The sequence below is a fragment of the Neurospora crassa genome, linkage group V, assembly GCF_000182925.2.
Source record: "Neurospora crassa OR74A linkage group V, whole genome shotgun sequence".
In the NCBI taxonomy this organism is placed as follows: Eukaryota; Fungi; Ascomycota; class Sordariomycetes; order Sordariales; family Sordariaceae; genus Neurospora; species Neurospora crassa.
The window spans coordinates 6062903-6076028 of NC_026505.1; the positions used below are offsets into that span (position 1 = coordinate 6062903).

The following is a 13126-nucleotide window of genomic DNA, read 5'->3' on the forward strand; positions in this document are numbered from 1 at the left end:
GCCCGTGGAGCCGGCTAGTAGCGGTTTTAGGTTCAACCATATAAGTTACTACACGCATTTACTCATAATCAAAGGTTCCGGATTGTCTAATGCGAGCCTGTAGTCGGCGGTGGAAGGAAAGTAATAGTCTATAAGACTTTGATTGGTGGATTGTTATTCTGAACTGGTGAGAATTCAACTACTAAGGATCTAACTTTATAACTCATATTCTTTCTGAAAAGGACTAAAAGGTAAGATTCCAGAGAACTACGACGATTGGGGATGTTGGTAATACGCAGGATGTAAAAGTCTAGATATTAGAGGGTGCAATAGGTCGCATGGATTCTGATGTGTAGTATTTAACCGTAGGTTACGGTAGTAAACCGTCAGTTATCCTAAACAACCAACCAACACCTTTACCTACGACTATAAACCAAGTGCAGCAGCCTAGAACGAAGATCGCAATATAAATATGTATGATACTTAGTCTATTATATCTCTTGGGCACGGGCCACAAGCCCGACGCGTCAGGTTTGTGGCCCGTGCACCTAAGTACAGATACTAACGAAGCTAGAGGTGAAGGGGTCTTACAAACATTCTTACATCTCTACTACCGGCAACTCTATTTCTCCCTTTGCGGAATATAATATAATACCCTATTTAGATAAACTACTTTCGCAGGTTACACCCAAGCTATCTATTTATTATTTCAAACTTTCGGTAAATCTTACTCGATAAATGCTCTGCCTGCATCGTCCTCAAATATTACCGACCTCTGTGCCTACAAGGCCAGGTACTACAACCGGAGTTCGATAACCCTCCACGTCACCGACGTTATTCCTCCGGTGCTGCCGCGCCGCAAAGGATTCATAACTATGACATTGATCTTCCTCCACTGAAGAGGAAGTCCAGTCCGCATGAACCGGGTAACCTCCCAATCCTCTACATGCGGAGGGAGACTATACTCTCTACCGCTTAGAGCATTGAGAGGCACTTGGATTTTATAAAGCTTCGTTATATCGACCAGACAGTCGAGCGTTTTAGAACGCCCAAAGCGCGCCTAGGGGACGGTGGTAAAATAGTAGTACCAATCTAATACTAAGACTTTCGGTATTTTCGTGGATGTTATTCCTTATGCATTGTTGTAAGTAAGTGCTAAAGAGGCAAGGACTAGGTACACAGTTAGTTCCGGTGAGGTAGTGCTAAGGTAGACTGTCGAATATGGATAATAAAGATAAAGTGACGAATAATATATATACCTCTTAAAACGATTTTAGGCTCTGATTGACATAGAGACTATCACTCGACGGTTGATGATTGTTGTCTCCCTATTACCGGCAACTCATTTTGCCAAAAGTTTAGGGGAAAGATAATTAATTGCTTGAATTTACAAGAGCCGAAGAGACGGGCGTTAGCCCATCCCTTGATACTAGTAGTTTAGACATATGTTTAGGGCGAATTGCAGTGGTCAGCTCGGGGCACTGGTTACCCGCAGTGACCAGATTCCTCGTATAACCACCTACATACATACAACATCCAACACATTTCTCCCCTCGCGGGACAGTATAAAATACCCTGTCCAAGTAACTTCTCCATCCTTCACCATTCAGAGCCAAGCTACCAGCCAATTGTCCGGGGCTCTCGGTGGATGCTACTCGATGAACCTCTACCCACACCGTCTCGATATAGCCTTAAGTCCTGTGCCGTTAATAGCTGGGACTACTTTGAAACTCGACAACCCTCCAAGTCAGAGGCGTTCTCTCCCCGTCGCTGTCAGGTTCAGTTGGGTCTATGACCATCACCTCCAATTTCTGCCACTGAGGGGGCAGTTCAGCTCGTATGGACCATGTAACTTCCGAATCCTCTGCGCCCAGAGGGAGACCGAATTCAGCACTTCCAAGAGCATGGAGCGGCGCTCCAAGATAGCGTAGCTTCTCCATTTTCGCGAGACAATCCAACATGCCAGAGTGTCCATACCGCGCCTGCGAGATGGCTCTCCATGGACCGTACGGATCCATGACCAACACTTCGAGGGTGTTGCGGTACTTGAGGAGGAGGGAGTTCCAGTTCTCCCGCGGGGGTTGAAAGGGTCGAAACCGTTTGTAACTTACCAGCTTATCGAATCCATGAAGCATACGCAGTTGACGCAGCTTATTGTTCGTGCTGAGAAATCTGGCGAAGATGGTAAGATCAAACAGATGATAAGACAGTACCGAATCCAGTGTTTTGTTGCCCACGAGTGTAAGCCGCTCCACGGAAGGGGGCAATCCGATCTGGTAACCGGAGACATAGCGCCTTATATTTGTGAGTGAAAGAAGGGCGCCGAAGTCGAGTGTTAGAGACTTGAGCTGTAGGTTGTGGTGGTTGTCGAGGAGTGTTGCGTAGATGGGAGGATTCTCGACCGGTTGGGTTGCCGGCGCCGGTCGTTCCGTATGACGTTGTGGCAAGCCGAAGCAGACGCGACTCGCTGTTAACTTTGGACACAGCTGGATAGTGGTCGTGAGGAGCTGGTCCTCAAGGATGTGCAAATTGACAACCGTAGAGTCAATAATGGGAAGCGTGATTCTGAGTCTGTCTTGTCTCAGAAGAGCCTGGAAAGTTTCCTGCAAAAGCGGAACTGTCCGGTGGAAAAAACTATTCTGAGGGAGGCCCTGGACAGCAGTGGTGGGCAAGATGGGATATAGATAATACAGGAACTCACCCAGCACCAGAGGGTGAGGAGCGATAAACCGATGAGGCAAAGGACGCGGATGGTCGTCGAGCATGGCCACAAAACAGCGGACGTAGCGTCGGTTGCTTGGATAAAGCAGTAAGCTGTGCAGAAGGCGCACTAGGTGGCCGGTGGTCTTGACTATGGCAACCTTGAAGAGGGCGCGCTGTGCCGGGTTGGTGAAAGTCTTGGACGTAAGTGCCAGTGCTTGGAGATCCCTGTACGCTGGCTGCCAGGTGTTTGACGTCGCCGAGTCTAGGTATGGATGAATGACATCGTGAAGGAACGTGTCTCTCTGTTCGTTTGGTGAGATGCTAGCGACGTCGCCGCAGAACTCGGCAATCGTCTCGAGCACTTCCTGGGGAAGTGCTTCCAGGGTTCGTTGTTGACATGGAGTGTTTGACTCCATTGCCGGCGGTAAATTGGGGTTTCGATTTATGGAGTATTGGCTCTTATATTCAGCTAGTGCGAAGAAAAATGATCAGCTCCGAAACAGGAATCACCGAGAAGCAAGGAGAAACCTACCTGGTCGACTGTTGGGCGGATTTCGATGGCTCAAGGGCTGATGGTCGGTCGGTGGGGCGAGTTTGTGAAATCTGAAGAATGCAATTCTGTTCACTCGTACAGGTCTGCACAATGACGCACGAGATATGGTCCAGGGTTAATGCAAATTCGTCGCAGGATTGAGGAAAGTAGTCGACAGTCGTCGGTTTGTCCAGTGAAAAAGGGTGACTGTCTGCGACAGTTGTCGCCGTGTCACAAACTGTTTCCCGCTCGATTTGTGAGTAGAAGGCGCGTCGTTGGAGGGAGTTCTGTGGTTGATGTTGCACTCCCTAGAAGAAATCCAAGGTGGGCGGATGGAGGTATTGAGAGGAAAAAGTTGGCAGGAGGGGCAGCCAGCGGCCGGACAATCAAATAAAAACCCGTCGCCAATGCAGTGAAGTGCACCAGACCCGAACCTTTTCGGTCGGTGAAGGGGGTTCGGCCGGGGAAGGTGCGGGAGCAAGTTACTGTGAAGTGTCCGGCACGGTCCCACTCCCGGCCGGCTCTTGCCGCCGTACACGTCTAGTTCGCGGCCGGCAACTATCCATCTCAGGTTCAATTATTCACGGAAAGGAACGGAGGACCGTCGGGCAGTGTCGCCCGGGCGTCCACAGCGACCTGTTTAACACTGCCGTTGCCAAGAATCATGGTTGTCATAGTCGAAAGAAGTAGCTACTTCTACTGCTGGTAGCAACATGTCTTACAGAAAGCCGGCAAGGCCTGTGGTTGAGCCCGAGGTCAATCGAGGCAATGCCTGAATCATGGCTACGGCGGGGTTTGTTACGGGTGAACAGCAAAAAGATGACCATCGAGGGAGAAAACAAAGCCAGATTCGAATCCCCCGAGGCATGTTCTTGGGGCATGAGAATAGCGGTGGACTTGAAGACGGCGACTGAATAGGTACGCGACAAAAGGTGTAGTAAATACTATAGTTAATAGAAGAGTGAAGGAGGGGGGGAGAGACAAGGGTTGCAGGGAGCAGGACAACATCTGTTGATATATGTAGGAGGGGGCAGCAATGTTTGCACCGTATCTACTTGGTATGAAGAAATCCAAGATACAGGAATCACCTCAACATGTTGACGCAAGTGGTGCAAACTTGGAGTGTTTATTTGCTTTCATAGTTGTCCTGATCTGTGCCTTCAACCAGCGCATGCTACTTCTACCGGGGTATAGCTCCGCAGTTTTCACCCTCTTGGCTGTCTTTCCATTCTGAGGCAAGTGTTGTTGAAGCCATCACCAGTTCTTGGCTTCTCTTAGCATTAGTGGATACGATCCACACCTGGCTACCCTGTATATAAGTCGGATTTCATCCTCCTTTCCTCATCTTTCTTCTCTTTCTCAATCAATCAAGACTTTCACCACTATAATATCGTTCCCCGTAATCACTCCCTTTCGTATAGTTCAACAGGTTATAAGCCCGGATACGCTATACGATCCGCTACTATAGCTAAGCCAACAGCCCTCGCCTACCCTTCTCTCACACCCATCATCATCACGTTTCTTTATAAAAGAACATTATTAATTATATTCCAAAAGGGTTACACTTATTACCAAGTGCAAATACTATTACTATTACAACTATATAGCCTATACTTATACAGACCAGCGTACGGACCACCAAGCGCCCTATACGCAAGTACAAACTCTAGGAATTCTAAAATACTATAAGATTCTAATTTCCTAACCGTTCGAATCTATTATAAAATTATATCCACTATTTTTAATTACAATATTATTAAAATCGTTCGATATCTAACATATTACGAGATTCTATTTACCCTTATATTATTAAGAAATATATTTTTTAATAAAAGATTACTCTCACCGCTCTAACTACTCTACTAGCACTCTATATACCCGCTATCGCCGCTACCCCTCTAGCTATAGCATTTACTATTCTTCGCGTCGCGAACCTCACAAATCGCTTATATAGGCCAGAAATCCACCTCCAAACATTTAGTACAATACGGCTACCCTATATAAGTATTTTAATAAAAACTTTATAAAGTATATTAGTATAATCTACGGCCGCGTCCAATAAAACCGCCCTCTACTCATTACTATTTTAATTACTACAATTTCCCTAATTTCTCAAAAGAAATCTCTACCGTACCCTAAATCTTCTACAATTCTTTCTAAAACTCTATTTTTACTACAATATTACTACTATCTTCTATTACTACTCTTTCCAGCCTTACTAAAAGCCTAGTACTACTCTTACCCCCTAATTCTACTAAATTTTAAGGATTTACTACCGCGATACCTCCTTCCGCTCCTACTCCCCCACTACTATTATCGCATTTTAGTACCCAAATAAACCAAACTATAAAATTATAACTATACTTAATAAAAATCTTAACGAAATTTTCGCTGTCCCAATTCTTATCGGAGGTGGAAATAACTATACCTTTTAACGCTACGCCCTTATTACTTATATTATAGCGTAGTCCAAATTTAATATTATTTCCGACCCCGATCCCCCTATTTACCGTCCTAGCATCCCTAAATAGAAATATTAAAATAAAATTAAGGATTAGTACGTAGAGTAGCGTTAGTAGCTTAACTTTTTTATTAGTAAATTCGCCTTAACTATTTATAATAAATTTAAAGTATTCGACCCGAAAACGGTTATAGAAGCCTTTTAATAGGCGTTTAATTATTACTACCCGTAGGATTCTAAAAGTTTTACTAAAATAATAATTCGTTTCTACGCTACTATTTTTAATAATTGTAATAGTATTACTAATTTTATAAACTACCTACAAATAATTTAATATAAACTCGCCGAAATGGATTCTAATTACTACTACCTACCCGACGCCTTTATTATCAACTATTTTATTAAAAACCTAAGCCCCGAATATAGTACTTTCATTTCTAAATTCAATTAAAAGTATATTATTCTACTAAAGTAAAACGATTTTAAAAAAATCACTTAGGCACCTATTACGCTGGATAAGGCTAAAAGGGCTGCGGAAATCGAAGAGTCCTTAATTAAATAGAGAGTTAAATAAAAGGATAGTATTAATAAGTTAGTAATTAATACTCCGGCTCTAAAGGCTCTATTTATTAAATATATTACTAAGGCTATTAAATCTATCGGTACTAATAATAATAAATAATTACGCAGTAATAATAAGGCCCCTTCCTAATCCCTTTATTCGGTATATAAAATACTAAACTATAGCGATAAACGTTACGGCATTTAATATTCCGAATATTATAAGAATATAAACTAGGATTTAGCGATTAAAAATAGCGACCGACCCTCTACTATAATTATAGTACTATTCGCTACTATATTTAATAATAAGGAATTTGAAGCTAAATTCGAAGACCTTCGTCCCAATAAACGCCCCCGCTCCGATTAGGAAGTTAGTAACTTATAATCTATTACTAACCTTTTAAAATTTGTAGGCCTTACGGTACTTAATCTTAATACCGACCCGCTACTTATTTCACCCACCCTACTAGGATTATTATTAGTAGTACTATTATTAACTCTCGCTACCTTAGGTCCCCTATCCGAATAATTTAATTTTATTAATACTCTCAATATTAATACCCTATTCTCCATTATAGTTCTGCTATTCAAATTTAAATTCGTAGTATATATTACCGCCCTATCCACTTTAAAATTTCGTTGCGAGTTTCTAAACAATCTCAAATACATTATCATTATTAATTTAAGTGCTACTAATTATTTATTTTATAATAAGGCCGGTTTTAGAAGCCTTCGTCCTTATACCGGCCCTCCTATAATAGGAATAAGTAATATAGAAATTACCCTAAAAGCGACCGGTATATATATACTATACACTTCTACTTACAAAGGCGATTCGTTTTATATATTATTAGAAGGAGCTTATTTTTTGCCCTATATAGCCTATAACCTCCTTTCCGTATTACAATTCGACTATAAGGGCTTTATTATAATATTCGGAAACAATATAGTAGTAGGAATCTACAATTAAAAAATCCACTTTAGAAACTTTAATACAAATAAAATATATTTAATTTATTAATTAACTAATAATTTAATACTTCGCCTCGCTTTTACTATTTATATTATCGAATATAAGAAATTTAAAATTTAGTATAACTAGTTTATTTACTTAAATAAAAAGAATATTATTTCCCTTTAAATAATATTTACCGGTATTTACCCCGTCCCTAATACTTACTTCTATAATAAGTACGTACTAGGCCGTTTAAAATAAATTCCCTATAAGGGTTTAGTACGTAAAGGGAATCGGCCCTTTAAATATATTCATACGGATATTTACGGCCTATTCCGCTTCGAGGGTCTATAGGAATAATAATATTAGATTATTATTATAAACGATTTTATATAATATATTTAAATCTATACTATTAAAATTAGAAATGAGTTTCTTCGTATAGTAGAGTATTAATATAATAAATTTAATAGGTTTAAATATTCGGTTCGCTATATTCACTTAGACTAGGCCGAAGAGAATTCTAGTAAACGCTTTCAATTGTAGTATACGAACCGCTTTATTACTTTAATATATTTAACGGTTAATTAATATAAATAAAACGGAATATTAGAACGTTTTATTAGGAACGTAGGCGAAAGGCAGGCTGAGGTGACTACAGTCGTGGCCATACGTAGGGGACGGCAAATTAGGGGTCAATCTAAAAATATATTAATAGCTACCGACTATAATAAACTACGCTTCGTTAAACCTCTTTTATACTTATACAAACTCTATTTATCTACTAACGAATATTATAGAGCCTTATACTAATTTAACGCCTCGGCGCAATACCGGATTATCCTTCCTGTAAGCCCAACCTAATATAAGTATTATTATTAATAATCCTATATATCGGTTAACGAAGGGGAGTAGTAACCGTTAAGGTGCTTCTATATATAAATTTTTAGCCTCTTAATATAACCCCCCCCCTTATAAATTCTATTTTTAAAACCTTTATAATTTATAATAAATCCTAGTTAAATAGCGGAGGGCGTTAGTATTATACTATTATAATATTATCGGACTATATTACCGGCGAAGGTACGATATCCTTGCCCTTTAATTCCGGCGAATTATTATTCGTAATAATTATCGACGTTATATTCCGGATATTATAGCTGCTTCGCCGCTAGCGAGCTGCCCGTTAGAATATTAATATTGTAATATCCTTTCTCCTAAGCTCCAAATACGGATATAAAACCGCCCGCCCGAATATCGGTATTATAATATCTATTCTTACGAATTCCAAATACAGCGACGAAACCATCTACTAAAATATTAGTATTACGATATCTATTTTTACGAATTCCAAATACGGCGAGCCGCCCGCTAGAATATTAATATTATAATATCTATTCTTATAAATTCCGAATGCGGATACAAAGCCGCCCGCTAGAATATCGGTATTATAATATTTATTTTTACAAATTCTAAATATAGCGAGTTGCCCGTTAGAATATCGGTATTATAATATTTATTCTCTTAAATTCTAGCGCGGATACGAAACTAATATTAAATCCAACTATTTAGCGTACCGCCCGCTAGAATATTGGTATTATAATATTTATTCTTATAAATTCTAATACGAATATAAAACCGGTATTAAATTTAAAAAATTAATTAGGTTCCCGACTATTACTAAAACTATCGTCCCGTAGGCGTATAAGGTAGTAAATATTATTTTGCCTAATAAAGAGTATTATACTAAATTTAAAAGTATTAATAAATACCTTAGAATATTAATATAATTATATTCTATAGTTCCTCTTATTAAATATTCTCTATTATTTATACTCGTAGTACAGCCTAATACTCTCGTAGGATACCCTCCATTATTTACACCTATTATATAATACCTACGTAATTAAATTCGAAGCTCCTCTTATAAACTATTCTCTATTTAATTATTTATATTTATTACAATTTACTATAATATTTAAATATAATCCCCCTCCCTATAAATTCCATCCTCGGGACCTTCATTTCCTTCCTTCGCTTCCTATAATTCTATATATTACTTCTTCTATAAATTTCCTTTATTTATATTATTCCTTCCTAATCGCCTCTCTATTACCTTCGCTTTATTTTTTATATTACTCTCTTTATTTTAATAGTATAATTCTTAACCGCTACCCCCACTCTCCCTACTACTATCCGAATTATATACTTTCCTATTTTCCGCCTTTCTCTCCTACCTTTTTATAACCGCCGCTATTATTTATTCGTCCTATCCTTCCCCTTCTAACTATCGCCTTCGTCTTATCCTTCCATTTACCCCCTTTTACTACCTATATAATTACTTAATACTCTTTTTACCCTATATTATTTTATATTTACCTACTTAAAATTATACTTATTTACCTTAATTTATATTCGTATAAAAACCTCCTCCTTCGTTTATATAACGCCCCTTCCGCTTACCTTCTTCGCCTTTCTTCTTCTTCTTCCTCCTATCCTTACTTTTACTATTATATCTACCCCCCCCTCGCCTATACCGGCCCTCCCTCCAAATATACGCTTCATTATTATATATTTATATATTAATCTCCGCTTCTTTAATACGCCTAATTAATATATTTATTTCCCCTCTCTATTTTCCTTTTTCTACCCTATTTTTATCCTCCCCTTGCCTTATACCTATTACTAACCTTTACCCAACTATTCTCTTTCCTATATTCTAATAATATTTATCCTTTTACTTACTTAGGATATAGTATTACTCTAATCTAAGCGTTCGCAAACGTTTTAGCCCTAAACCTACGCGAAGCTCTTAAATTAATTGGCTAGAATACCTATTAGATTAAAGGTACGTTTTTTTTTTTTTTTTTTTTTTTTTTTTTTCTTACTTCGCTAACGTCTTTTCCTTCTAGAATTCAACGAGAAATTGTAATATTCGCTAACAATACGCCGCTATATACTCGAAATCCTTCGTAGTATTTATAATTTATAGAACGTTATATAGAATATAGTAATTAAGATTATATATTTTACTAATACTAATAGCCCCCTACCTACCCCCCTTTTATAATAATTATATTATTCTATAGTAGCGTTTTAAATTATAATATAGGCGCGTCTAATTAATAACAATCTCCCTACAACGTTACTTAAAATGCTTTATACTCCTAACTTTAATTATAAAGGCTATTCGAAATTAGGCTACTATAATATTAGTAATACTAATATTAATATTAATCTAACAGCCCCCCTTAACTCTCCTATAAATATTTCTATACCGAATACTCCTACTTATATCCCCCCCTCCCCCGGTCGTAACTATAGTCCCTAGTATTAATCGGTTAATAGGAAATTAGTATTACTAAATAAAAAGTTAGACGAATTATTAGAATTTACAAGGGAAAATTATAAATAGGTAGTATAAGGTAATATTTATAAATATTATCGATAGGTATAATAGTACGTAGGAATATTCCTCTTAAAATCGTAAGTTTTAATCCTATATTAATAATAGCAAACGCTACTAAAGATTTTTTTATTTAGGGCGATAATAGAAAATATAAGTTATATTCTATTTAGTACCTTATTAATATCCTATATTAAATTAAATTACCTTCCTTTCCTATTTTTTATCTTATTTAACGTCTTTATTTTATATTTCTACTTTACATTTCTATTTTATATTTTTAATTTACCTCTCTATTCTATATTTCTATTTTATATCCCTACTTTGCAATTTACATCTATATTTTACATTTATATTTTATATTTATATTTTGTATTTACGTCTTATATTTTATATCTATATCTTATATTTCTATTTTACATTTTATATCTTATATCTACGTTTTATATTTCTACTTTACGTCTTACGTTTTATATTTATATTTTACATTTCTACTTTACGTTTTATATTTTATATTTATATTTTATATTTCTACTTTACGTTTTATATTTTATATTTACATTTTACGTCTCTACTCTACATCTTCAAATAATTACTATTCTCCTTCCTCTACCTAATTAATTCTTATTAACCTAATAGTCGGCCTACTACTAGTATACTGCTATTATATTTCCTTAATTTTATATTCCTTAAGAAGGTCCGGGTAATTTATATCCTTTTATAAGACCTACGAATTCTTATTGTCCGAATACCCCTTTTATTTAATTTAGAATTAATATTAACGGCTGGATTTACAATACTTTATAATCGCCTCGACTTCGTACTAAATATTATTCTCCTCGATATTTATAATTTCCCTTTACAATGTTACTATAGCGGGATTCCTATAGTATAATTTTAATAGGGTAATAGGGAATATTAAGTAAATTTAATAATATATAGGGAATATAAATTAGTATACTATCTTCTTTTCCCTAATAACCTTAGTAATTTAGAAGGGTCCTAAAAATTTATTTATTAATTTAGCGCTTAAGTAGTATTATTTAATATACTTCGTATTAAATAAAACCTAATTTTTAATATCGAATTCCTTTAATTTCCGAATTTTATTATACTATTTTATATACCCTTAATTAACAACCTTTAAAATTACTACAACTTCTACCCGCCTATAAAATAATTCGTTAATTTAATTAATAGCTATTATTAGTAGGATTATCCTCCGCCCTCGCTTTAGGTCCGCCAGTCCCCGAAGATAATACCCTAAGAGTAGCTCCGAAGGGGATTTTCTAATAATAGTATAAAAATAATTATTGTACGTCTATTATACTAGCGTGATTTTTTCGGCTTAATTAACCTACTTTATATTGTAGAAGATTCGAAGGTATAATTCTAAATTCTAGTTTTGCCTCTCTATTTATTCGTCTATTTAGGAGTATTAAGTTATATTAAGGCGTTTATAAATATTTAGGAGTTCGTAATAAATTTTCTAAAATTGGTTTATAAAAAGGTTGCCTCTATTTAATATAATTAAATCCGGGAAGTTAAATTACTAAAAGATGTTTCGCTAAAAGAAGAATATAAATTATTAGATATTAATTATCTTCTATATAAGGATATATAGGGCGTACTTAGTAAAGCGGTTAATAATAACGAGGATTGTATTATAAGTCCGATTAAATATAGGGTTAAATAATTTTAGTACTCCGGTAATAAAATTGTACGAAATATTTTACTAGGGGATAGTAAGGATAAGTAGCAACCCTAATAGCTTATATAGCCGGTAATTATATAATTTAATTTTCTAGTACACTAAATATTTACAGACGTATAATTTAATATTAATTATAATAGTAGGTTAGTAATAGAATTAATTAATATATTTCAATATCTTCCTCTAATTTAAATATTTAACTATTACTATATTATAATAAACGTAGAATAATTCGGCCTGCATCCGTTCCGGAATATAGACCTAATATTAATACCGTAGCGTTCCGTCTTCCCCTATTTTTTAATTCTTTATTCGTTTCCCCCCTTTATTATTCTTCTATATTTCCTTAATAATAAATAGGTCTTCCTTCTACGCCTCTAATAATTATTACTCTAATAATAGTAATTACTCTTTATCCTTCCGTACCTTTGCTACTACTATATACTTACTAATATTTTCTATAATAATACTTTTATCCTCCTTCTTTAATTTAACAGCAGCCTCGCTTACAAACCTTACCCTCTTCTTTATTACTTTATTCTCTCTACTATTACCTTCAACTTCCTTTTACTTCCTCTCCTCCCTATTTAATTTATCCTCCCCCTACAAATTCCGCCTTTCTTCCTACAATTCGGCCCTTTTATCCTCCAATATTTAACCTTCTTCTATTTTACCTACCTCCTATTACTATTCCTTCTCTTTTACTGCTATCCTCTAAGCCTCCTTTCTAATTAAAATTACCCGTTTTATTAATACCCTCAATATCCAACTTTCCTTTATCGCCCAACCCTTCTCTTCACTCCCTTTAATAA

At 36.2% G+C, this 13126-nt stretch overlaps 1 protein-coding gene across 1 annotated transcript; it reads right to left on the minus strand.

Moving 5' to 3' along the window:
* Positions 1–1685: 1685 nt before the first annotated feature.
* On the minus strand, positions 1686–3098 carry NCU09966 (hypothetical protein; the record flags this gene model as incomplete). Its single annotated transcript, XM_953380.1, has 2 exons — positions 1686–2596; positions 2681–3098. The coding sequence occupies 2 exons, from the start codon at positions 3096–3098 to the stop codon at positions 1686–1688; spliced, it is 1329 nt and encodes a 442-aa protein (XP_958473.1).
* Positions 3099–13126: the final 10028 nt, after the last annotated feature.